At 37.9% G+C, this 25,881-nt stretch overlaps 4 protein-coding genes and 1 non-coding gene across 8 annotated transcripts; 1 reads left to right on the top strand and 4 right to left on the bottom strand.

The window, feature by feature from the left end:
* Positions 1 to 4,931: 4,931 nt before the first annotated feature.
* On the bottom strand, positions 4,932 to 8,232 carry med18 (mediator of RNA polymerase II transcription, subunit 18 homolog (yeast)). Of its 4 annotated transcripts, XM_056379811.1 has the most exons (4): positions 8,041 to 8,166; positions 7,796 to 7,949; positions 6,634 to 6,736; positions 4,932 to 5,610 (listed from the first exon to the last, which is right to left on the bottom strand). In XM_056379811.1, the coding sequence occupies exons 3-4, from the start codon at positions 6,704 to 6,706 to the stop codon at positions 5,054 to 5,056; spliced, it is 630 nt and encodes a 209-aa protein (XP_056235786.1). In that variant the 5' UTR covers positions 6,707 to 6,736; positions 7,796 to 7,949; positions 8,041 to 8,166; the 3' UTR covers positions 4,932 to 5,053. The 4 variants fall into 4 exon arrangements, with proteins under 4 accessions (XP_056235786.1, XP_056235788.1, XP_056235787.1 ...); XM_056379813.1 differs by lacking the exon at positions 7,796 to 7,949 and having other exon boundaries at positions 8,151 to 8,232; XM_056379812.1 differs by lacking the exon at positions 7,796 to 7,949 and having other exon boundaries at positions 8,041 to 8,161.
* A 1,172-nt stretch (positions 8,233 to 9,404) lies between these two features.
* On the bottom strand, positions 9,405 to 11,446 carry LOC130172675 (uncharacterized). The gene is made up of 7 exons (XM_056381540.1): positions 11,344 to 11,446; positions 10,895 to 11,200; positions 10,460 to 10,744; positions 10,141 to 10,368; positions 9,937 to 10,053; positions 9,717 to 9,757; positions 9,405 to 9,592 (listed from the first exon to the last, which is right to left on the bottom strand). Exons 1-7 carry the CDS (start codon positions 11,414 to 11,416, stop codon positions 9,461 to 9,463), a joined length of 1,182 nt encoding a protein of 393 aa, XP_056237515.1. The 5' UTR covers positions 11,417 to 11,446; the 3' UTR covers positions 9,405 to 9,460.
* A 1,913-nt stretch (positions 11,447 to 13,359) lies between these two features.
* Positions 13,360 to 21,296, top strand: LOC130172319 (cytochrome P450 4B1). The gene is made up of 12 exons (XM_056380950.1): positions 13,360 to 13,611; positions 14,777 to 14,921; positions 15,051 to 15,095; positions 15,189 to 15,316; positions 15,520 to 15,644; positions 15,777 to 15,931; positions 16,072 to 16,178; positions 17,953 to 18,143; positions 18,260 to 18,393; positions 18,805 to 18,869; positions 19,247 to 19,329; positions 19,808 to 21,296. Exons 1-12 carry the CDS (start codon positions 13,420 to 13,422, stop codon positions 19,983 to 19,985), a joined length of 1,548 nt encoding a protein of 515 aa, XP_056236925.1. The 5' UTR covers positions 13,360 to 13,419; the 3' UTR covers positions 19,986 to 21,296.
* ppp1r8b (protein phosphatase 1, regulatory subunit 8b) lies at positions 20,761 to 25,843 on the bottom strand. The gene is made up of 7 exons (XM_056380951.1): positions 25,714 to 25,843; positions 25,116 to 25,176; positions 24,643 to 24,796; positions 23,840 to 24,057; positions 23,446 to 23,590; positions 23,056 to 23,120; positions 20,761 to 22,869 (listed from the first exon to the last, which is right to left on the bottom strand). Exons 1-7 carry the CDS (start codon positions 25,764 to 25,766, stop codon positions 22,516 to 22,518), a joined length of 1,050 nt encoding a protein of 349 aa, XP_056236926.1. The 5' UTR covers positions 25,767 to 25,843; the 3' UTR covers positions 20,761 to 22,515.
* LOC130172965 (small Cajal body-specific RNA 1) lies at positions 24,871 to 25,035 on the bottom strand. Its single transcript, XR_008828359.1, has one exon. It is a non-coding gene; the product is annotated as a small Cajal body-specific RNA 1 (non-coding RNA).
* Positions 25,844 to 25,881: the final 38 nt, after the last annotated feature.

Genomic DNA, 25,881 nt, shown 5'->3' with positions numbered 1-25,881 from the left:
ACTGAGGCTGTACTTAAAAGTTGCACAACATGGCCACCCTGTGCACTCAGACATGAGTGATGTTGAGAAATTTGTGTCAAAAATAGCACACTCTTAAATGTGGGAGGATGTGTCATAGTGTGTCATGGAATGACTTAATGCTGAACATCAGTGGGATCACATGGTTAAAATGCCATGTTGCTAATAGTTTGCGTATGTAAAAAATCTACAAACCCTATTGCATCTATGAATTTGAGTAATGGGTAATTATTTATTATATTTTCATATTATGTGATAAGAGTAACAATCAAAGCAATGCCTTTCATACTCTTAAGTCTCTAACACAAGGTTGTACTTGTTCACAAGTAAAACTCCTGAGCGCCACAATTTTGGTGACACTTGAGATTACATAATGTGTCTTCATTACACATAAAGTGAAAGAGAAGTAATTGTGAACATCAAGAAGACAAATGAGCAGATCAAGAGGACTGAATCTGCAGAGAGAGGCTAGACTTGGTAAGAGAGGAGAGGACCCAGACAAACAGTGAGGAGGAAGGCCCAGGCAGCACGAGTTTAAAAACTACGTATGTGTTCGGTTCCTTCCAGGCTGACTGCTACGCTGTCCCCATACCAGACATTCCAGAGGCAGCGTGGCTGGCTTCGGGCTCTGAGTGGCTGATCCTGGAACAGCATTTTTTGCACAGCAGTAATCACCTCAGCCAGCCACAAGCAAGGCAGAGCACCACATCAACAACAAGGCAGAACTTTGTCTGTCAGTTTGCACCCTGAAAAAGTTCTCTGGAATTTCATTCACATGAGGAAAAGGGACACATTTTTTCCGCTCATTTCTGCCAGGCCCATTCTCATTTTCTTGGCCCTGCCACTTTAGCCATCCCCACGCAACCTCATGATGTTGTGCAATTTACCCCTGCACCTCATTCTGCCCAGTGGGATTAGGATAAGAGGAAGCTGGAGAAGCCACAAGAACACCCATGGGAGATCGATGCCTGTCTGGGAAAACACCTCCCCTGGTTCTCCTTCCCTCTCAGCAAACAACCCACACTCTCTAACAAGCATATGGGCTCCCAATGACACAGGAAGGAGAGGGCTCAAATCCAAGTATTGGGAACGTTTCTGAGTAGGCGAAGCTGGATTTCACCCCTTTGTGGCATTGTCCCAAAGCAGGCTGACTTAAAGACTTCCTGCCCGGAGCAAGAGCCAGCTTTCTGTGGCATCTTGGCATCTGCGCTGCCAACTATGAACATTGTGTTCAGAGAAGCAGCACAGACAATTGGTGCCAAGAGTTTTAATTAAGACTGTGTGGTGGAATGGAAAGTAAAGGCATGTGCAGGTAATGGCTTCTATCCCCATTTCAGAGGTCTAACAAAATATGATTAACTAACACTGTCTGCCTTAGCCAATTAATTATATTTAACAGTTAAAGACCCAGAGCAACCAAATGGCCCAGAGAGGAAAATCAGTGTGTGCTCTTCTCATAACCAAAAGTGCAACAAGCTTAATTGTGTTATAATAAACTGATGATGTCAAAGATGTTTAAAGGTTGTAGGGGTGAGTGGACAGTGCAGCTATGTTGTTGCCCTGAAATTGTGCATTCCAAATCAAGGTACAAGACATAGTTCAGATTAGCTGAATCAGATTGTACTACGAAGTATCATTTCCAACAGGTGTCTACACTATAATGAATCAATTAGGCCAATTACCAGTAATAGAAGCTCTATATTTGCTTATTCCCGCTTCTCAAAGGTGAGTAGCTATGACTGCGTGCTGCTTTTCTCAGATTTATATCAATTTAAATGGACTGTCTTTAGGTTTAAGGCTGATGGTTAGAAAGCAACAAGTAATTTGATGACATTATCTTGGGCACTGGGGACTTGTAACAGGCATTTTATGACTAAACAATCAATCAGTGAATTGGAAAAATAAGATAGACTGACTGATAATGAAATTAATTGTTTTCTGCAGCCATAGTATTGATGTTGATAATAAATTGGCCCATGGATGTCATGAAATTACAGCTTTTTTTCAAATTTAAGAAGGATCTGATTTTCTGTATGAATTATAGAAAAAAGGAAGTGAAAGGAAAATTTTCTAAATTTTCTAATAAACTAAATATGAAACAGTGAAATAGAGTTACTGCCTTGTGATTGTACGCCTCCGCAAATCAGTGAAGTTGCAGTTTACAGCCATGTTGGTCCAGACTCATTATAAATATATGTATATAGTAAGGACTTTTTCATTATTAGCACATGAATTCTTGAGTCATGGCCAAAAACATGTTTTGTGAGGTCTGTGACCTTTGACCTTTTACCACCAAATTCTCATCAGTTCATGCTTGAGTCAAAGTGAACGTTTGTAGCAAATTTTAATAAATTAGCTAAAGGCATTTCTAAAATATTGCATTCACGAAAATCGTATGGACAGACAACATAAAGGCATAATGCCTCCAGCCACGACTGTCGCCAGTGCAGAGGCATAGAAATAACTGACAGACTGATCAAAACCTTAAATACCAGCAGCTCTGCTGCAGCACTCCACCTGACAAGAAGTATGAAAATAGCAGCATCTTTGAGACCCCACACTCAAAATGTTCAGAACTTACAACAATCCTACAATCAAGAATAATCAGTTTGATGACTACTCATGTATCCTAACCCCCCTATGAAACCGTATTCATACTTATCAGGATTTTTGCATGTATGTGTTGGGAGAGCATGTCACACTGGTCTCAGTTTCTTCAAATAAACCATGCAGCTTATCATATTGCCTCTGGCAATGAGCTAAATCCCTCACTTGTGCAAGTCAGTGGTTGGCTACATCCACAATAGCCAAGCAGGCCTGATGCCAAGACACTGATTAGCCTAGCTATGCCTCGGTTCTCCAGGCAATGCGGAGTGGAGGTGCAGTGGGAGTCCAGCTCATCACCAAAGAGCACTGTGCTAAACACAAGTTTAAGTGGAAGAAAGCCAGCAGACTGTAGCGTATCCATGCTGGACATATAAAGCCTTGGGCAAGGAGGCATCTGCCTCTTTAATATATAATTCACTCAGAGCTGAAACATCATGCTTTAGTCCTAAGGGCCAGTAGTCTGCTTCTAGTTTTTGGAACATAAAACTGTCTCCATCAGATACTTCAGTCTCTGTGACTGGCAACTTCATGTACTTATTAGGGAACTAGTAGGTTCAATTTGTGCACAAAAAGATTTGCCTTCAAAACACACAAGAATCCCTTGGCGATATAATGTTGAGTATATTACAATGTCAAAGGATGGTTTTCCAGGTGCACCAAATGGACGTGGAAGCAATGTCATCTCACCTTTCCACCTCGGCGAGCTTGTCCTCATCAGGCTTGATATGCAGGTAGGTCAACGTGTAGAGACAGCCATCTGCCCCCGAGCTCTCCCTTCAGACATGCACATGGTCACTTTACATTGCAACCCCTGTAAATGCATCTTCCTGTAGTGGTATTATTAGAAGCACTCATTTCAGATTGCCCACATTATTATCATAACTGACAGGATGTGCATTAGTTACTTCAGTCTCCACAGCAGATTGGCCATAATGTCGACACACTACTATGCATATATAACCTGAGGCAGCTGTAGTGCCTTCACGTGTAATAGTCCCAGCTCAAGTTTCCATGAAAGAGGCACTAATGGGTTAACAGTGGAAATGAGAGGGAAGAGAAGGAAAATCAATGCTTTTGTTGAGGGGAAGAAAGAAAGGCTTTCACAGGTCTATGTATCATTAAGCAATTGAGAAAGCTAATTAGAGTGGGGGGAAAAGATGTGCAGATCTCACAGCTAATTATTTCCATGGCAACCACAGCTCCTGTAGATGATCTGAGGTAGAATTCAGTTTGCTCCGATCATGAAAAATCACACGAAGCGCAAGAGAGACCCCTAGTGTGACAAAATGAACGTGTCCATGAGTTGATAATCATGTGAGTGATGAAAAAGAACTTTGTAACTTTAAACTTAGAACAAGAATCATATTAAATCAAAATATGTTACTTCAGCAGGAAGGATTTTGTCAGCATTACATCATCCTTGGAAACACAATTCATTGTTGTCTCACCTTATATTTTTTAATGGTTAATCCTTCCAGAAGATTAGGACTTGTAACTGTCCTCTCACACCTGTGTGCCTTAGAGAAGGAAAAATAAATTAATGTGACAATGTAAAAAAAAACAAAAGAAAATATTGCGATCATTTTACCAGATATTGTGAATAGGATACAACTAATTTTAGTTAGAATGTTAATTTTTTGCAAAAATTATGATGCGATATTTGTTGGGTCTTGTTCCAAAAAAGCATGTTCTGTTACATCTGGAAAATATGATATATAGGCCGGGACATTTCTTCAACACCACAATGCTTCATATACGGTATGTTGTACATTTGACCTTTATCAAAAAAAAAGCAGCTCCTGTGATTTAGATATTGCATTTGGCCATATAATGATTTCAATAATACTTCAATTCATTGTTCAGCCCTACTTAAAAACAATTAACAAATCTTAAATCCCTCCTTGATAACTCTGTCATCTTGTAAAGACCCAATACGACAAGTGATGATCTGCTTGGTTTTTTTTTTTCTAACATCTATTGAGTATAGAGGTCAGTATTTTGTTTGTTTTAAACTCACTACAAGCACTACGCGCTTCTTACATTTCTTCTGCCTTCTTCTATTTATTCCTAACACATTGCTATTGTTGCTTCTGTGGACAAGTAGCACTCCACTAGTCCAGGAACACATATGCTACATATACTACAAATATAAACATCTTTATAAACTGTGTTTAAGTTGAATTATTGTATGGTGTACCTTTCTGGCGTGTGATAAGATCACCATGTTAAAATTTCTCTGACCATGCTTTGGTGGAAACAGATGGAAAACAGAAGTGATAGTGATGGCAAAATAAATTGACCAGAAGTGTAACTGTTCAGCCAAAGTTGCACTGTATTTAGTAACAAAATAACATTGATGTAAAAAAAAAAACAAATGAGAGAATTTGTCCATAGTAGTCAAAGGAGTCTGACTCCTTACTTATGTCATTTAATGTCTCTGTTTGCTCGGATCGATCTTCTCCAGGTGGACCAGGGGTTTGAGTTGCTCAGCAAAGCTGCGCATGTCCTCTGACACAGTGTCCTGGCCAGCAGGAGCCAACACACTCAGCTCCACCAAGTATGAAAGCGACAGACGTTCTGTGTTCTCTGTGTTCCCTGGTACTAGGATGCGTGACAGCTTGCTCACCACAACTTTCATTGCGCCCTTTCTGAATATGTGTCCGTTCGCCACAAACTCATGGTCCATGCGGAAGCCCATCTCATTTAGGAACTCTGGCAGGCTGTGAGAGGCAGCCACATCAACACAGTTGCGTACCAGGGCATGGCGGCTCTTGTCTCCCACTTCAGGTTGGCCCAGGTAGCGTAGGTGCCAGGGAGCTGTGGGGTGGGAGAGGGAGCGCCGGGCACGCAGAATGAAAGGGTTTCCTTGTTGGCCTTTCAGAAGATAAACCAGTTCATGGTCTGTAAAGGTTTCAGGTTCCATGTTGTCACATAGACCTCGCAGGCGATGTAACAGGCTTTCCAGGGCCTGGTCTAACACACTGCCTGAATTGTTAAAGGGTAGAGAAACAGTTGCATAAATATAAATGATGTGGTGTGACGACTTAGACTGCACAATATGTTGTGTTCATAACTCATTGTAATTCACATCCCCTCAATAAATACTGCAAAAAACTGCCACATGACAACTGCTGAAAATCCTTGAGCTGACACAGAAAGGAAATAGACGTTTGCCAAAAACACAGCAGATGTTCGTCTGCCTGACCATGTCAGGTTAAAGATCAGCTGTCACCATTGCCATTCTGGTAATTTTGCAGTCATATATAAAATTCTAATACAACAGCCCTGCAATAAATTCTACCTTCATGAAGGTTAGAAACTGTCTTAAAGAGGTGTTGTTTCACCTTCATGTTCAGACTGTAGCTTGTGGCACTGTAGATTTGTACTGCATTTTTACTGAGTTTCTAATATTTTGTTCACATAATGTATCAATGAGGGTAGACTATTTTGAACAATTTGTATCAGTGTTTTAAGACAGTGATCTATCATCATCAAAACTCCAAATGGGGCAATATCTTTTAGAAGAATGGTCTTAATCCTTCCATCCCTGAGGATCCAGAGAATCTATCCAAAAAAGCACTGAAGCTATTCTGGCAGCTCATGGTGTTCCAATATCTCATTAAGGAAATTTACACCAGTCTTTCTTTTAATTCGTCACCAATGCCACACAGATGTTCTCATTGGTAGCGGGAACACCATATTTTGCCAGTTTGCCTGTTTTATGCATTATAGTGATACAGAATACCATGTGGTTGTTAGAAATAAGAAATTGTGATTTAGGCTCTATATCTTCAGCACTGCAAACATGTATACATGTTGAAGTTGTTGACATCTTAAGTTATCACATCTCATAACACCACCGTAGTATTGTAAACCTTGCCACTTATCACATATTTTCTTTGTGTCATTGAGTCCTAGAGGCTATGCATAACACCAGTTTAACACCAGTTTGTTATTGAGATGTTTCATCTTCTGTCCTCAGCTGCGGATGTTTCTGACTTATCTTACCTTGCAGCAGGTACTCCATCATATTGATTGTGCCCCCAGTGACTGGCATCACAGTGACAGGGGGAGCTTCCATCTTTTCTCAGGTACTCTGTTGTTTTTGAATCTGAAGGAAGAAAATATAATTTGCTACATCAGTAAAGTATAGGCTGCATTTGACTGTTTTAGAAAAGCTTCATTTTCCAGTTGCTGTTGAAATTTATGGTTTAATGTCTACATGTACTATGAAATTAAATAGAGCATTTACACTGTGAATTAAAAAAAATCCTTCAACCCTGTTCAGGTTGTTCTGACATAATCTGTAGGTATGTTTCGGATCATTATCTTGCTGTAAAATGAACTCTGACCAACTAGTCTGTTTTCCTTTATTAACTGCCTCTTTCTCATAGGATAGCAAGAAACACAATGCAATAAATCCTATCTTCATGAAGGTTGTAATGTTCATTTTTTTATTAAAATTATTTGAGAAGGGTGTTGATTCAAACGTAAATGGTACTGCTCACTGACCCTAACCCTAAAATAATAGAATCAACTGTTGATATAACGCAATACAATTCAACAGCACCACAGATTGCAGCCTCCAAAATGTCCATAATGTTGACAACCTTAGCAATTCTAAAACTATTTCAACACAAACTGAAAATTGTAATTTGTGAAGGTGGGATTTATTGCACGACTGTGGGAGACTGCATTAGTTTAAACTAAGTGTACCTAATATACTGCCTACTGCGTGTACAGTTCTACTTCCTGTAGTGCAATATTTTCAAAATAATACTTCACAGGGTAGTAACACTGTAACATTATATTGATACAGATATGGGGCTTTCAACAGAATTTGGGACACCTGTAGGGAATTTGCATCAGCTTTCAAGTGTTAATTTACCTCTACTGCTGCAGCAGAAACATAAAATAAACACAGAATAACCCACCTTAACTTTTTTTTTTTTTATTATTTCGGCCAGTTTACCTTTGGACCATTTAAAGATATTCACTGCACCTGAACTGCTTAAAATTCAACAACTGGAAAAATTAGGGGCTTTTTGAGTGTAAGTTATCAACTTTTGTCACGTTACCTAGCAACCAGAGTTAGCTACATGTAGCGGGCTCATGTTAAGGTAATTCATGCAGCTACGCACTCACTAGCCAAAGTCGTTTGCTCCATTACCTGAGAATAAACCCCGAAGAACAAAACACAGCCGACGCAACCGAGTAAGTGTTTGTGTGTTCGTCCTCGGTATAGCCTCCACAGTAAAGACCCAGGATCTGGTAGGCCTCACCGGTTCGTTCAATGAACACGCGGGTAGCTAGCTAGCAGCTACCTAGGTTAGATATCATCAGATAGCCACACTGTCACTGAGGTTACCGAGCATTTCAACATTAAATTACTTGAAAAAAATGGCAAATATCTACCTGTAAAAGCAAAAGCTCAATTAAAATAAAAATAGCCAAACGCCTGTGATTACTATCAGAGAAATTGTAAACAGTCAGCAATGGTGAATGAAAAGCCTGTCTTCTCTTACTCGGGTTTGTTTCGCTGAGCTTGGCATCCAACTTTAAGGCGCATTACAGCCACCTACAGGATTACTGTTATTTTGCTATGTAGTCAGTAATGGAAGAAGTGAAGAAACGCTATTTTTGAAACGCCCCATTTAAAGTAAAAGTACTGCATTCAAAGCTTCCCTTAAGTAGTTAGCCAAAAATATAGAGATAGCCTGTTATCATAAAAATGTATAATAAAGTAAATTTTCTCATTACCCTTAATTATGCGTAAGTGCTCCTTACAGTGTTATATTACTATATCTGCCTATATTAAATTATTCAATTATCATATATGATGCATTAACGTCTATAAGCGATTGTGGAAGTACTACTTAGTTCATTTACTAAAGTAAATTTAGCTCAAAAGTGCACAAGTAACTATTATAAGCAAATTTGTTTAGAGTATAAAAAGTACTTTTCGTGCTGTTCAATTATTATGCAAATGAATATTTTATATCATAACTGATTCTGAGAAACATGCAGGCTGCAATAATTGTTGTTGGCCGAGGTGGAGTTGATTTTTACTAGGCAACTCCATAGTCTTACATAGTTTTCATCTATTACAACAATCATATTTCACAAATTGATCACAGGTTTTGTCACTAAAGTTTTAATCTGGAGTGGAGTAAAAAGTACAGCATTTCCCTACAAAATGTGGTAAAGCAGAAGTCTAAAGTAACATACAGTGGTAATACTCAAATAAAGTTTTACTTTACACAATTGTATGTAAACATTTTAATGTTGTAGCTGGTTGAAGTAAAGCTAATTCTTAGTTCTTCACATTGGCCTACAGCTGAGCAGTTTAATCTATTGCTGTCAAATAAACATAGTGGGAAAAAGGTACAATATGACTATCAATGGAAATACTTATTTAAAGTACAAGTTACCCAAAAATATACTTACATGTATAAATGTATTAGTAGTCTGCTTTCCTTTACGATATCTAAAGACTACTCACAAGTAATCATTTTACATAAAACATTATCAATAATGAGTATCAGTATCAGTTTTTTTTTATTAAAATTGTCTAGACAAACTAGATATTTTTAAATTCCTAAATTAATGTTGGAGCTAGGAATTATGGAATAGCAATATCCTCTTGATTTTTCAGAATAGATGTTGCTGTGATTGATGAGATAAAGAAAAAAAAGGAAATGAACTAATAAAAACATTTTTATTGAGTAGAGAATCAGCAGTCACCCACACTTTTCGCCATAAGTAGCCCCCTACAAGTATTTTTTAAATCATATGAGAATAAGGGTGGTCATAACAGAGGTGTTTATGGACCTTCTTAATTTGGGACCTCCTTTCTTTTTACATGTATTTCACTATACACACAATCACTGGAAGTCACATGATAGTTTGTTGTCTTAGCAGGTCTCCTGATGACAAATGATGAATAAACCACAGAAGTCTCCTCTCCCTGCAGTAAGAAGTAAGAAATTTCATTATCTCAAGAAAAAACATACACGCTGGTTCTTTGCTGCATGGTAAATAGTATTAGGTTTTGCCATCATCATCATTACCATCATCATCATATCACTTACCCTGCCCTCAATGCCAGAGCCAGATGCACAATCAGAAATATCTTAAGAGAAACAGAAAGAGAAACAGAGCCAACTTGGTCATGTAAACCTGACAAGCCCAGGTCCCCGAAACATCTACTTCAACCTTTTGCCATTGTGCAATAAGTGTTTGAATGCAGCAGACCACTGAACAAGCAATAAACAGGAAGTCTCAATAAGATAAAAAAGCCGTGTAGCCTACCTGCTCGTGATCTTGATCTTAAGTAGAAAATTAAAAGTGCCATTAAAATAAGACACACAAGGGCTGCTGATGTTCCATAAATAACTGGCGTCAGATATTCAAGCTTTGTATGTATATCTGAAAGACCAAAAATAAAAGAGATGATATTCCTTTCTCTCAGATCACAAACTCCTTACAGAGAGAGAGAGACAGTAAAACACCCACCTGTTGTTTTGTTTAAAGCATTTGATGGTGTGTGAGTGCTGTTACTTCTAATTATTTGTAGATCAAAGATCCGCTTTGCACTGCAATTTAAAGACCCATACAGCTCTACTCGCACTGATATCATCCTTGTGCCTGTCTCCTTATTTGATATGTTGTAAGACTTGTTGTGACTGAATTCCAAATCACATATCAAAGAACACGAAACAGATGAATTCTCAATTTGGTGCACTGCAATTTGGCAAAGAAAATAAAAATAAAAATACAAGTCAAACCAGTTCATATTGACATAAGACAATGTATGTGTGTGCTATTTTCATACCTGTAACTACACACAAGTTGATGGTAAGTAACTTCTGTCTGTGTCCATCACATCCACTAATCCAGCAGGTATATTTCCCTGCATTTGCTTTTTCAACATTTACAATGTGTATAGACTTGTTGGAAGTCACAAAGTCAATTTTCGATCTCACTGCCGAGATCCTGGGAGCCGTCGTGTCACTTGCTTCAAAAGTCCATTTTAAGTCAGTAAATTCACCCGGACATGCATGTGTAAAACTGTTCCCTTCAGTCACATAAAATGGCTCATGAATTTCATCCAGAATTACTGAAAAAAAAGGTAAAGGGCTTTGAGGATGATGATCAGCTTTGGCAAATGATTTAAGAAATGTACATGACAGAATAAACACATTAGGTTGGTAGCTCAGATAAATTCTGGCTTAGGAGAAGAAATTCTGACAATTATATTAAATCAAACCTTTCTTGACTCTGATGACTGCGGACTTTTCACATTTGCCTTGATAACAGTTTTCACACCAGTACAAGCCTTGATCTTCCTCTTCAAAATGATTGATCATAAAGGCAGCATTGTTAGTAATACTCCCTCTGGGACGAGATGTATGATGCAATGCTAGCCCTGTCTTATCTTGAGAAAATATCCTCATTTCGTGACTATGTTCATTCTTCTTGTAAAACCATCTAAAAGAGTTTGATTCACTTCTCTTTTGTTGACAAGGTATCACAGCTTGACATCCCAGCAGGAATTGAAGGTTGTATCCGCCTGCTGAAATATCAGTTTTCAGTTACAACTCTAGAAGCTTGAAATGAAATTGAAATTAAAAATACAAATAATGTATTGTCAGAGTATTCTTACTAAAACTTTATTTTAAATATATGATCATATTAATGATTTATTCAGTTACTCACTGTTTTCTGAGGAAAAGGTGGATGAGTTCCAAAGGATCAGTAGAAAAATTAAGACTTTTTGCATCATGGTCATTTCTGCAGAAAAAATAGTGAACAAACAAAACCTCGCCCTCTGTGGTTATACTATGTCTTCTCTTTGAAACATAGAACAGTGACTGTCGCATCAGAAGGTTTTAGATTGAGTGTAAAGACTAAATTCATGTTGACACATCGGAAGTCACCAACAGCAAGTGCAGAGGAAATTTACTGTGGCTCTCACCCACACTGTTTTTCTGATGGTGTGGCATTTATGCTACTTTTCACATTAGCATAGGTGTTAGGATTGAGTATGTGCACCAGTAACAAGTATAATTTCTCTTTTAAAGCACTCACTGCTGACTATGCTGTTTATGCATTTTAATTCATATTGTTTATTCATCTGAGATTTGTGAATTACAACTGCCATGATCTATCTTAACTGGAGTTTCTTGCCATGACCATATTACTGCATTTCATAATATGTACTGTGAGTATGTAATCCGAACACCTCTCCTAAAACGTGTAACACCATAACATGCCTAACTAGCACTTCCTATGCACTTTCAGTGCACTTCTGATCATCTTGCAATAGTGCTTAGTATGGACCGTCTACTGCATTGTCCCTCACTTGTAAGTCACTCTGGCTAAAAGCTTTTGCCAAATCAGTAAATGTAAATGTAAATGCAAAATGTAGGTTTATATAAATATTTAGAAAGTCTAAGGATTATTTAGGTTCACAGAAAACGACATGTTTGGAAAGTGAAACAATGGAAACATTTACATGACATGAACAACTGTCATGAGTCAGGTGTGGGTGTGAGTCACTTAAGCACAAGCTTATTAATGCTGAGCATTTTATTGTTCTTATTTTGATTTGTTTCACATTCTTTAATCTGGACAACTCTTAACATGATAGCCTTTAATTTGAGCTTTGTACTTGTCTCTTCCTGTAGACTTTTATCCAAATTTTTTTCAATATATTCAGTTTATTAGGTAGCCCACATCGAGCTAAAACTAATTCAGTCTAAGTTTTTAATGATCAGTTGTTTTAGAGAGTTGTTGATTTTGTATTGTCATTTGCAAAACAAACAGGCTGCAAAGAGACATTATACACAATGTGGCAAATGGTGAAGCTAGTGTGCAGGTCTCCAGTGTGAACTCTGGATGGGGTCACGAATTCATGTCTGCAGGCAGGTGCGAGGTCAGGTGACAACTGGCAGGAGAGGAAGAGCAGCGTTTAAAATGATGACAGTTTTTAGTGAACAGATAAACTAGATATATTAATTTATTTCTCAATCAAGTGTTGATAAGTATTGAAAGCTTTTCATAAAAATGTCAATGAAGAAAAGGAACACTAATGGGTAAATTATAGTACCTCTAATATGGGCTACAGTAAAGAAGTCGTGTTGACCATAGCCAGTAAGAGGAAATTTTGGTGAGCAGCAGTTATTTTTGTTTGAAAGAATTATTTGAAAAGTAAATTAACCAACTGGCCAGTGTGTGAAGAAGTTTTGATTGTATTTTAAAAAGTAAAAATAACTATTCTACTTTTTTTTTTTTAATACTTTTGTATAGACTTCTTTAGAAAAAAGCAGTGAAATGTTGCTGTTTTTCTGGTTTCACAAATCTGAAATTGTGTGTAAAGAGTATCTGGTCTCTCTGGGATACTTTAGTCCACATTTGACCACCCTAAGTAGACTATAGTGATTTTTGATCTGTACCTGGTCCAATGCGGCCTAGGTGTGAAAATCAGTGTAGTTTACCTTTTTTGCATTTCTTCCAATAAAACAAAGTTTTCACAAATTTGAAAGTGTGTTTCAGACAGCGATAATAGGTTTTATGTAAAAATGTCTAATACGTTTTCACAACAGTAAGAGGTGCAAAACACGGAGTTAAGTTTCCCTTAACTTTCATTTAACTTTTCCTTAACTTTCCCTTAACTTTCCGAATCGGAAGCTACGAATCGGAAGCGACTTGCAGTGTCGTATTTACAAGCACGTCTCATTTCGTTTCGTTCAGAGGCTTCCTCCTGCACCGCGGCACACGGGCATCGTCGGGATGGAGTTAACGGAAGCTTTCGTAATATTTCAGTTGGGCTGGCCTCGCATGCATCACTTGTTCGCTCTCCTTTGTGTTTTCGCCGTCGTGTATAAATTAACTATCTTGATCGTCAAAAGAAAGGCTACGTTTCGAAGCATTGAAGCTTTTCCAGGACCGCCGGGACACTGGCTCTTTGGACATGTTTTGCAGGTAACTCAGTCACGAGCTTTCAGCAGCGTAGCAACGACTTCAACTTTGTGTAACTGTCTCGCAGCCTGCACGATGCCAGTTGTTTGCATGACATTTATGAGCACAGTAGCAGTGGTGGGGTGTAACCAGCTCTTTTGTTGCAAACAGTTTTATGAAGTATTATTTCAGATATTTCCACTCATACTTCTACTCCACTGTTAATGTATAGTATTATATTTATGTTATTTATAATACTCCATTATATTTATCTGACAGCTGTAAATGCTTTGTAGATACATAGTTTACATATTATTAGCCTTTTGGCTAAATCTAACACATTTACATAAAATTTGATCTATAAAATAATGACGTAATTTATATCATTGTCATTGTATACATCAGTATCATTGTACACATGGTATATAACAAAATAGTTAAAATTATATTCACCAAGACCAGCTTCAACATGCTGAATACCACTTTCTAATAAGGCATATTTATGTATTATGTATGTATCTCATCTCACTGCACTGCATAACAGAGAGGTTTAGAAGATCCTTTGTTCTGTATAATAAATTCTTTTACTTTTGATACTTCGATACATTTTGGTAATAACAATTATTCACTTCAGTGAATTAAAGAATATATACAACGTGGTATTACTACTTTTACCTCTATATATTTTTGCTGTCACTACATATTAGAGACACAGCTGGTAAACGTCATGGTTTAAACCAGTGGTTCTCAAAGTGGGGGTCCTTGATGGGTACCTTGGGACCCACAGTAAAAAGGGGAATAAATTATTTTTACAATAAATCCATCCATAAGTAACACAATGACAGGATATAACACTTTCTGTAATAAAATAAATAAAAGCAAAAATCTTAACAGATGGGGATTCTGTGATAAACAGTTAGCAAATCGGGGTCTGTGGTCTAATTTTTGTCAGTTCAGGGGTCATTAATGTGAAAAAGTTCGAGAACTACTGGTTTTAATCAAATAAACAGATTAAAGGACTTGCAAACCGTGCAGGCTACATGACTGAACATTAGAAACACACAGTTGGTAAACATCATGGTTTAAGTAAATAATCAGATTGTCCTCTTCAGTGAATCATTCACAAACCATGCTGGTTACATGACTGAAAGATTTCACCAAGCATCTGTGTTTTTTATTTTTCTTTCAGTTTAAACAAGATGGGAAAGACTTTGAGAAGATAGTGAAATGGGGTCAAGAGTACCCATATGCTTTCCCGCTGTGGTTTGGTCCCTTTGTTTGTTTCCTCAACATTCACCATCCAGATTATGTAAAAACCATACTGACATCAACAGGTGTGTGAGCTATTGTTATATTTATCTTGATTAAACTGATGATAACTGTGTAGTCAAATGTGGTTTATATTATCTTTCACAACCAAAGGTCACTGTAACAAAGATTTTTATGTGTTTGTTTCCTCACAGAACCAAAAGATGATTTGGCATATAGGTTTATTGAGTCTTGGATTGGTGAGACTGCTTTACCTTTCTCCTGCAGCATATCGTGGTTTATTACAGATTTGGCTGTTCACTCACACACATACTGTGTCATTTTGTCTTAAGGGGATGGTTTATTGGTATCTAAAGGTCAGAAGTGGTTTCGCCACAGACGGCTCCTGACACCAGGTTTCCACTATGATGTTTTGAAAGCATATGTAAAATTGATGTCAGATTCCGCTAAAACTATGTTGGTATGTACATTACAGTTTATTTGTATAAATCACAATTCTTAATAGTTAAAGGAGAATAAACGTGGTGAAGTAACAATTAAAACATAACAAGGCATGGCTGTCTAGATGACATATTTTCTGTTACAGCTTGTGCGGAAAATAACTGTGTTGGAGTTTTTCCATATCCTGCAGAGATGTCACATCTGTTCTCTCATTGTTGCCAGCACAAATGGGAAAGTTATGCAACCACCAATGAGTCCTTTGAATTGTTTGAACACGTGAGTCTCATGACACTGGACAGCATCTTGAAGTGTGCATTCAGCTACAGCAGCAACTGTCAGACCGAGAGGTGAGTCCATAAAAACTTTCCTAGCACCATTCGGGGTTTCATTTCCGAGTTCACAGTTGTTTAATGCTTTAGCCGCCTTAATCATGAGTGGAGGAAATTTAGCTTTTGATGTTGGCCTGCATTTCTTTTCAGTGGAACAAATACATACATCAAAGCAGTGTATGAACTCAGTGATCTGATTAACCTGCGGTTCAGGACATTTCCATACCACAACGACCTCATTTTCTACCTCAGCCCACATGGCTTTAGATACAGGAAAGTGTGCAGGGTGGCTCACAGTCATACAGGTAAGCTCTGCACACAAAAACTGATTAATGACAATCTGAAAATGTTGTAGTGGAGTAGATGTAGATCTGTAAATGTTTTTAGTATAGTATGCCTATTTCTAGAGTCTGCAAATACTCATCCGTTATCTCATCTTTTGAAGAGGAGGTTATAAGAAAGAGGAAAGAAGCACTAAAGCAAGAGAAGGAGCTGGACAACATACCGGCCAAGAGAAACTTGGACTTTCTGGACATTCTTCTTTTTGCAAGAGTATGTTATGTAATATTGGCTCCAACCTTTGACTTTTCAAAATTGAACTTTTTTTCTCAGTGTATTGACATTGACAGTGTTGAGGGAGTGGGAGGTCACTTTTGAAATGTAATATGTTACAGATTACTCATTACCCTCTTACAAAGTGTTTTTATTACTTCATCAAAGTAATGTAACTTACATTTTATTACTTTTTGATTACTTTTCAGTGCCGTTAATTTAATCTGTTGGTGCCCTGTAGACATTTCAGAACCTAATGACCATCTCCAAGTTAATATTTAATGAAAACACAATACTGAGTTAAGTTAGTGAGTGTTATTAGATCTTACACCTATCACCTATCTGAAATCACATTGTCCACAGATATATCAACATTTTGATTAGTAACTGAATTTTAATTAAAACATTTTTACAGATTACAATTACATATATTTTGTAAGTAGTTACTCCCCAACATTGGACATTGGAAACAAACTGAGTAAGGTGTACTTGTACTGTACACCAACTGTGAAAACATGAAGTTACAAGTTAGAGGAATTAATTGAAAATTACTATTGAGAATTACAGCATTAAAACAGCATTTTAAACTAATAGTAATAGAGGGAGGTTTGATGTGCAGCCAGGGTTTAAAACACCACACCAACAATTAAAACAGTGGTTATAACCACATATAAATATATGAAAATAAAAGGACAAAAACATTTGAAAACAGTAAGTCATATATAAAACTTGAGACCATATTAGAGGTGGTTTAGCATAACATACACATATTATTTATAAGTGGCAAAACCATAGTGTAAAAGGAAACGGAGAAGGCTGCTTTATTTTTGTGCAGAAGCCTCATGTTCAGCATAGCAAACACTGATACAAAGGCAACAGTCCTCTTAAAAGGCACTCTCAAGCAGTGGCCTGAAGGCAAATTCTTTATGCAGGTGCTAACAAGACAATCTAGGACAGTGCTGGCCTTCCGAAGGATCTGCTTAATGTAAATATCCCTGAGCTGCCAGGACATTAATCACCTCAACTTTTGTTGCTGGCATACAAGCTTATGCATGGTAATACTTTCTTACAGACACAAAGATAAGATAGCTTCATCAAATGACAATTAAATACAGTCAACATAGCAGGGCATACATAAAAAATCAAATTTTTGCAAAGAAGAAAAGAAGTGTATGCTTTTTTTTAAATGTAGTGTTTCTGTTTATTTCAAAACAGATTTCAAAAGAACAGAGCTCCAATTTATATAATGCTCCACCAGTTTGTGTTTCTCTTCTTAAATATCAGTCGCTGTGGAAGCAAACAAAAGTGAAAGGTTCCTCTCTCAAATAAAAGTTGATCGCGTCAAGGGTGAACTCTATCACACCACTTATCCACTCTATGATGCTAGGGTAATACGCAACAAACTACTGTATCAAAATACATAGCATTACGTTAATGAATTTCTTCTGTTTAAACACACACTGTGTTTTGGCCTGTCAGCTGCCCTTATTTCCTGTTTTACCTGTTAATCTCCCAGCACACATCCTTTGTCACTACTAATTCCATCTTTGACCTAGTGAAGGGGTATATAGTCATGTTCCATCTCCATGACTTCCAGTACCCAAGATCAACCTGACTGCAATAACCTTTTTTGTCTGTTTTATGTGCTTTCCTTATGGTTTAATTGTAACATACAGTACTTGTTTTAAAAAGTGCTCGACAAATTAAGTAGGTAGTAGGTACTTGAATGGCTAGTGTTTATTTTTTATATTTTTGCCTTTTATCTCACCCTCAGGATGAGAAACAGCAGGGTTTGTCAGATGAAGATCTACGAGCAGAAGTGGACACCTTCATGTTCGAGGGCCATGACACCACAGCCAGCGGCATCTCTTTCATCCTCTACTGTCTTGCCTGCCACCCAGAACACCAGAAGATTTGCAGGGATGAGATCATTGAGGCCCTACATGGCAAGGACACCATGGAGTGGTAGGCTTGTGCCTCTAAAAAACTGTCACTCTGTGCTGGTTTCAATGAGCTTTAGGCTGTTGCTTTATTGTGTATTGATCTAACACTGTGTGTATGTCTTTTTTTTTTTTTTTTAGGGAGGCTCTTAATAAAATTCCATACACTACAATGTGCATAAAAGAATCCCTCCGTCTTTACCCTCCCGTACCAGGAATGTCCAGAAAACTCACCAAACCCATGACCTTTTTTGATGGAAGGACTGTGCCTGAAGGTCTGTGGTGCATGAGAAAGTGACAATGTCTTAGTTAATATTTTTGGAAAGTTAATATAGATAAGACAGCAAACTGTTACATACATAATAACTTTTACCCTGCTAGTAAAAGCTAAACTATTAACTTGTATTGGTTTTGTTTTCCACAGTGGACCCTAGTTTTTTGTTTTGCAAAGTCAGCCTTTCACAGCATAAAGAACATATTAACACTTTGATCTACATTTTCACCTTTTTGTTTCCCCGTAATTGGTTTTAAGGTCATAGACTTTGTCTCAAAGTTCTGTGGGTCGGACCAATGTTTGGCTACATAGCAAAAACACAGGTCAATAGTTACTGACCCAGGGGTTAAATGGTAGAAGCAGCTTGCTCGCACTTGAATATATTGAAGTTTGTTCTGTTTTTTGTTGGTAGGTTGTCATGTTGGAACAACTGTGTTTGGGATTCACAGGAATGCAGCCGTTTGGGAAAACCCTGATGTAAGTCAAGATGATTTTATTCTGAGCAACTCTTTGTGAAGTGAAAGCTCACCTGTGCCCACTCCCTAAATGATGTGCAATATTAAGAGAATCAGTGGTAAAAGTAAAATTATGATCCCTCTTTGCTGTGCTGGCCCAAACCCTGCTTCTACATAAAATGTGTCAAATAATACATGTGGAAAAATCATCAAAGTGGTGCTCAATTAAAGTGCCCTGGCTGGTTAACTGTCACACGCTGACTCCTGCGTGCTGTCATGGTTTATTCACTTACTATATCAGGTGTGTGAATAAGCATAAACTCAGATGAAGACTAGAAAATGTGTGATTTATTCCACACTGACTTTTGGTTTTTGTTTTTCCATCTTTTGTCATCAAAGGTCTTTGACCCACTGCGCTTCCTGCCAGAGAATGTCTCCAAAAGGTCACCTCATGCATTTGTGCCATTCTCAGCTGGGCCAAGGTTTGTCCACACCTGATACCGTGTGACTGTGTCAGTAAGAACTTGGCAGGGAGGTTCTCTCTTTACAGATTACTCACTTCATGCTGTTTACTCATTTATCTGACAAAGGTCTGCAGTATATGGATATGTAACCTGGCACCAGCCCTCTTTGATTAGGTATTAGTGTAACGAAGCATTGATCTCATGACAATGGAAAGCTTAGTATACCAGGATAACTTAACATTACAATGACCCTGCAGTAAGTACCAACTTGTTCAAGCTTATTGCTAGTTCAAGCTTATAGTTCACCAGTTGCACACACTGCATAGGATTTAATTTAGCAAAGATTATTTTACAATGTATGACAAGATATGCTAAACGCTCTCATGTTGTTGACTCTCATGACAACATGTTGCTTACCGCTCATGTTATTATTCAAAAGCATTTCATTCCTTATATTCCTCATATAGCAACATGATTCTATGTTTTCCTCCCTCAGAAACTGCATTGGTCAGAACTTTGCCATGAATGAGATGAAAGTGGTGATAGCCCTGACACTTAAGAGATATCATCTGATTGAGGACCCCAGTTGGAAACCCAAGATAATTCCTAGACTGGTGCTCCGCTCACTCAATGGCATCCACATTAAAATCAAGCCCGTAGAGCCACAAATGTAAAGGGAAATAACTGTGTTGAATACTGTGAAACTGGAAATTCCACTTCAATGAGGGAATCATTAAATTATCTTTAATTTCTAATATTTTAACTAAGCTTTTACACTAATATATAACTTAACAGATAATGATGAACTGTGGAATATTTTATGTATTGACTAAATATGCCTTTGGGGAATTAACTTGCTGAATAATAAGTTGATATTCTTTTTTTCTCTTTCTGTAACACTTTGTAGTGAGACATTTTTGAATATAGCGAAAAAGTACCTTCATTTTGGTTTGACATTTGCACTTACTGTAATCCATTTGTAACAAATATCAAATGTTGAAGTAATATTTTCCTTTCATTTGTAAATACATTATCAATTTACTTTTTAACTGCCCTTTTTCAAAGTTCATGATGAGTAGTGTGAAAGTTCAATTTTTGTTTCTATAAGCAGTACCTAAACATTAACAGGATTTACTGTCATTGTGTGAAGGTTCCTGCTTGACCTGCAACTGATTTGTTAAGTGTCCCATGAACTCATTTAAATCAGGTCCAATGTACTCCTGAGACATCTGTTAACCTGCATGATAAAGTCTTGGGAAGGTGTAGTATGCAACACAATAGGCTCTAAATACACGGGATCACCATTGTTCTCAGTCTATGCTGTTTGCTCATGAGCCATCAAAGCACTTGCTCTAAGAGGACATTTCATCAAGTATAAATTTGGAATACAGACAGTTAATTTTAGTCAAAGTTCAATGCAACATTAATTACTTACAGCTGAAAACACTGTTGAGTTTTGAGTCAAAAGTAATTCATTTTTTATTTACAGTCATATGATTACAAAATCCACAGGCCCACAAGGACAAAAAGTCACCAGCACAGTTTGTAAAAATGAAACACCTCGTCTTTCCTTGATCTCTGATCTTCAACCTTTTACTGATTTAAAGATCCCATGAAATGGCCACTTGATCATGGAAAACTGCTCTTTCTGGAACAGTGCATCTTTATGTATGACCACATGCCTGTTCTTTAAACTCAACCCACCTTTCATACATAACTACAAGCCCAGTTACACCACGGCTCAAGGTCCAATATCCCACCTTACACCCTCTTTCAAAAGGAAACAGAAATGTGTATCGTGGTGGCCTTGTGGTTAAAATGCATTTTGTACATTGTAACCACAGTGCCTTGTGTGATTACAGCTAGGTACCTTTGTTGCAGGTCACTGCCTCTCTTGTCTACCGTCTACCTTTGAATAAAAGCAAAAAAGTAAATGTACCATTTCATGGGACCTTTACTTGACTTCGAGTACATGGTTAACCTCATTTCTGTTCCTTTGTCTTCTTTTCCTCCTATGTCCGAGTTCAATTCAGGTAAACAAATTATGAATAGTATACGGTATAAACTGCACTCTACTCTGTTGCATGTGAAAGATGTTAACATGCTACATGACCATTAAATCTTCCTAAACCAAACACTTGTTTTCACTAACTTCTTATTTTGCAGCAAAATTGGTATTTGTTACTGTGCTGGAATCCATTCTAATCTGTTACTACTTAGTAACATTCCAATTAACAATCAAATGTAAAAAAAACTGTAAAATCCTAGTATTTACAATATACTGGTGCTGGAAAAAATAGGCAACAAACCATTTAAAACTCAATATACCGAGAAAACCTAAAGGACAAATTGACATGACCAACATATTGTTTGGACAGGGCAATGGCTTTTATCTGCAGAAGAATCCAAATGAGTAACTAGAAGCTTGCAGCACCACTTTCATGTGATGCCACATATAGATTTTGGACAATGTTAGTGCAACAGGCCATGAACAATTGTACTTGCATGTTTCCAGCCAAGCCTCATTGAAAACTCTGACCTTTGCGCACTTGTCACCATCTAGTGGCTTGTAAGACAAATGCAAGAAACTTCAATCAGTGTCATATTGGTCTAAAACAGGTAATACAAATGTCTGAGTATGCGAGAGTAAAATTATGTCAAGTTTTCAAAATAAAAAGCAGCCCTGTGTTTTGATAGAGACTGACTTCATGTCTGGATTCTCTGACTTTCGTGACTTCTCACAGTAAAATATCTCGTATAAAAGTACTTTTTAGCCATTTGTTTAATTGTATTATCAAAATATTGAAGGAGTGAAAAAAAACTGTTGCAACGCGTTTAGTAGAAAAAAAAAAATTTACATCCATTACATCAAAAACATAACTTGGTGACCCATCGTATCCATGTACTCTTTCACTCAGACAAGTATATTTAACGGCCAATCTGGTACTAAAATGCTCACTGCCAAGTCTGTTAATTTTGTTTGTAGTCAACAAGATTGAGCTGTTTTTCTGCCAAAATATCAACTGCTGACTTAGTAAGGTAGATGATATCTTCTGATACACCACAGGTTAATTGTGTGGTGCCTTTCTGATGACAATGAGTGACACAACAAATAAAAAAAAAAGTGATGACTCCACCTCTGCCAGGTCACAGTCCCTGATGTATCTACCGGTAACCTGAGAGTCAGCAGCTTTATGAAACTGGTTAGATGAGTAGTGACGGGGTGGGTTTCTTGCCCGGCCAAGCTTCTTTGGCATACTTCTTTTTGCGTGGCTCGTTGTGGGTCTCTGGTAGATAGGGGGCTGTGACAGGTGTGGGGTTGAGGGTGACAGGGGGCTGGGGAGCCTCTGGGGCCAGGTCCACCTCTGGTGCTGGATTAGGGAAGGGCAGAGGAAGCCCTCCCTGCATGGCAGCACCTCCTGGAGCTCCAGTTGGCTGGTTCTCATGACTGGTGGGAGGCAAGTCCCCATAAAGACCACCACCCAAGTTGTAGCCGTGGATACGTTTTGAAGTCAGTTCATCAAGACCCAGGGTGTTTTGGCCCTCTGATCTTCGTTTCTGCAGCAGGGGAGACAGAGTATTAACTATGTATGTCACACATTTAGCCCGACGTTACACAGTTTCTACCTCTGCATGTCATACACCTGACCCACTGCAGACTACACAGGACCAGATATTAAATTTGCCTAAATGCAACACATTCTTTGAATAATAAAAGTTTTAAATAACAAAACCAAATCTTACCTTGATAGGGATGACAGCAGTCTGCACCATATTTCTAAAGCGTCCCACTGAGGGGTCTATATCCTCTGTAAATATTTAAAACAGTGTTACAGTTGTTACATTTTCATTTACACTATATATTTACAGCATGACAGGAGGCTCCTCACTGTAAAATGCTTCAAATTAAATTAATTAAGCAAATAATTGAATATGTTTACAGTCAGTAAAAGTCTCTGCAAAAAGGCAGATTGGGAGAATATATTCAAACCAAGCGTTACATGCTTTAAACCTTTACACAAGAAACAGGACTAATGTTCTACATAATAGTTTGTATTGGCACTGTTAGTAAAAACAACAGAGTTGTATAAGTTTCTTGTGTTACTTCAGTATCACGGACACTTTGATTTGTACCTGGGTTAATGATAGAGTCTTCCTCGCTAAAAGTAACTCTGGAGTTCCTCCGTTTCCTCTTAGGCCTTTGGATTTCCAGGTTGCCCTCTTCGATGGTCAAGAGGGAGATGCGCTTGTTGTGAGCTGTGTTGAACTCTGTCAGGTTCTGTCATTTTTTCAAGTGAACATAACTACTCATTAATACAGAAGCAACAGGCATAAACAGGTAATTTAATCATTACCTCTTACTTTAAAATTATGTTTCTCAAATTTTGGACAACAAAATGCTCCATTAAGATCTATAAAGTAACTTTAAAGGACTATAGTGTATTTTAAACATTATGCTGCATCTATTAGCAGTCTACCTAAAGCAGCAATCTGTGGTATATTGTTATTATCAAGAAACTAAATGTACCTCTAATTCTGTTTCTTCTTCTGGAAGCCCAAGCAGTCCTTTCAGCTCCTCATCCTCTCCTGTCTTACTGTCCCCTGTACCAGCAGTGCCTTGGGTTTGGGGTTTCTCTCTGATGGTGTAGGTCCGTGTTGAGGCCCCAAAAGATATTGTAGAGTCTATGGGAACCTGCTGAGGCTTGTGTGCCTCCAAACGGATGTGTCCAAGGAAAGTACCATGTGCTAAAACGGTGACAATCAAATAAGAAGGTTTGCGTGTGTTAGGAGAAATTATTTTTAGTTTTCGAATGTTATCTCATTATGGAAATGAATCAAATGTGATTACAAAATACTTAGTAATGTTTCCAAGTGATTATACAAAGGCAGGTGTGAAGCAACTAAAAAAAAAGAAGGCCAAGTCAAAGCTTTTAAATTTAACTGAAATCAGGCAGGATGACATCTCTTCAAGAAAAAATATTGTATCAGGGCTGAAACTAATGATTATTTTTATCATTAACTGACTGAGAAGTGAAATATTCAAGTTTCAAGTGTCCAAACCCCAAAGATATTATATTTACAAATATATTAAACAAAAATGCTTAGCATTAACAAGCTGGAACCAGATGTTTGTCATTTTCACAACTATATTGACTGTAATCGATTGTCAATATAGTTGCCGTCTCCTGACTCATCAATTACTCAATGAATTGTTTCAGCTGCAACGTGTACTGCCTGTACATAATTTGACATAGCATGTATGTCAAACCTTTCCAGACAATGGCTCTGAATATTAAATGAGTATATGTATGAATGTGAATGGTGTCTTACTGCTGTTGAGGTCTATGAGAAAGACCCTTTTCAGGTGTTTGTGGTAGACCAGGGCAGCGTGGACACGTGAACATGACTGGTGGTCGATGGTGAAGTCACACCAGTCCGGGTTCCTACCAAACAGGTAGTACTTCTTCTCATCTATGATCAGTTTCTACAGGGACAGAGTTTCAGTGTCACAGTCATTAACAAGAGCTGGTGAAAAGGTCTGTAAACAGTCTGCAATGAATCTGTGCCTCTGAGCCATAACTCAACAGTGATGCTTCCCACTGCAAAGCTTAAATCTCAGGGCTAATGTTTCTCTTGCACCGTTTGAAGCCATGCAGCCATACAAAATCCCAGTGTGCAACACATCTGGGACAAGGTGGGCTGTCAGGCTTGTATCTGGTGCATTCAACTAATTTATTATAGGCCATTACATGCTTTAACACGAGTATGCAATAACTTGAGCTGATGGCAAAGCTTCCAGTTACCTCTATCAGTTTGTCTCCCTTCATCACGTCTAGATGGAGCCCTGGGGGCGGCTTGCCTGCCCTGAGAGCAAACAGTTAGTGATCAGTTTAGGCATTTAAACAATCAACATTACGGGCGTGTATGCAATGTTTATCATTACAAAGGATAAATTGACAATTTAGCTTTGATACTCTGGTTGTGCTGAGATTAATTCGTAAAAACAAGTGCTGCAACCTCTTCAGCTAGCATGGAAACGTTAAGAGTGGTTGCCATCTATTGCAAGAGCAATACTATCACAGATCAAGACAAAGGCTAAGAAATGATAAAATGTCCTGCTTGAATAGATGAAAGCATTCTGTGCATATCGGACATTCTTCCAATTAAACACATGAAGCATCCTCTTGCAGAGAAAAACACCCAACGCCATTTGTGGATAAACGCCAACGTTAACGTGTTAGCCTGTTAGCTTACTTAGATGCTAACGTTAGCTATAGTACCAACAAGCTTCTCTCTGAGTAAAGTTATGATATTGAAATGCCTGAACGTTGATTTGCTCATTTGCAACTGGCATTGCGCTACAAACAAACCGTTACAACTTTAGCATGTGCATTTTCTCACCATGATGGACAATCAAAAGGAGGGGGACTGTCTCTGCTTATTTTAGTCGCCATCTTGCCTCATCTTCTCAAGGCCGAGCTGCATGATGGGTAAACGTCAGCGTGGGGTGATGGGAGTTGAAGTTTTGCATTCCTTAAACGATTTATATCCAAATAAGGCTAAATTAGA

This window comes from Seriola aureovittata, chromosome 7, assembly GCF_021018895.1.
Source record: "Seriola aureovittata isolate HTS-2021-v1 ecotype China chromosome 7, ASM2101889v1, whole genome shotgun sequence".
Lineage (NCBI taxonomy): Eukaryota > Metazoa > Chordata > Actinopteri > Carangiformes > Carangidae > Seriola > Seriola aureovittata.
Note: the sequence above shows the minus strand (reverse complement) of the source record. Positions and strands in the feature narration are given on the sequence as shown.

What these genes read in the sequence shown, in the direction of transcription:
- med18 (XM_056379813.1), bottom strand. Translation starts at nt 6,706, where the DNA reads ATGGAAGCTCCCCCTGTCACTGTGATGCCAGTCACTGGGGGCACAATC. An exon ending in GATGGAGTACCTGCTGCAAG is followed by an intron (nt 5,611 to 6,633) that starts GTAAGATAAGTC and finishes TTAACAATTCAG; the next exon opens with GCAGTGTGTTAGACCAGGCC.
- LOC130172675 (XM_056381540.1), bottom strand. Translation starts at nt 11,416, where the DNA reads ATGACCATGATGCAAAAAGTCTTAATTTTTCTACTGATCCTTTGGAAC. An exon ending in CAACTTGTGTGTAGTTACAG is followed by an intron (nt 10,369 to 10,459) that starts GTATGAAAATAG and finishes GCCAAATTGCAG; the next exon opens with TGCACCAAATTGAGAATTCA. An exon ending in GCTCTGGCATTGAGGGCAGG is followed by an intron (nt 9,593 to 9,716) that starts GTAAGTGATATG and finishes TTCTTACTGCAG; the next exon opens with GGAGAGGAGACTTCTGTGGT.
- LOC130172319 (XM_056380950.1), top strand. Translation starts at nt 13,420, where the DNA reads ATGGAGTTAACGGAAGCTTTCGTAATATTTCAGTTGGGCTGGCCTCGC. An exon ending in TCTTTGGACATGTTTTGCAG is followed by an intron (nt 13,612 to 14,776) that starts GTAACTCAGTCA and finishes TTTTTCTTTCAG; the next exon opens with TTTAAACAAGATGGGAAAGA. An exon ending in GGCAAGGACACCATGGAGTG is followed by an intron (nt 18,144 to 18,259) that starts GTAGGCTTGTGC and finishes TTTTTTTTTTAG; the next exon opens with GGAGGCTCTTAATAAAATTC.
- ppp1r8b (XM_056380951.1), bottom strand. Translation starts at nt 25,766, where the DNA reads ATGGCGACTAAAATAAGCAGAGACAGTCCCCCTCCTTTTGATTGTCCA. An exon ending in AGGGAGACAAACTGATAGAG is followed by an intron (nt 24,797 to 25,115) that starts GTAACTGGAAGC and finishes CTGTCCCTGTAG; the next exon opens with AAACTGATCATAGATGAGAA. An exon ending in CTGCTGTCATCCCTATCAAG is followed by an intron (nt 22,870 to 23,055) that starts GTAAGATTTGGT and finishes CCCCTGCTGCAG; the next exon opens with AAACGAAGATCAGAGGGCCA.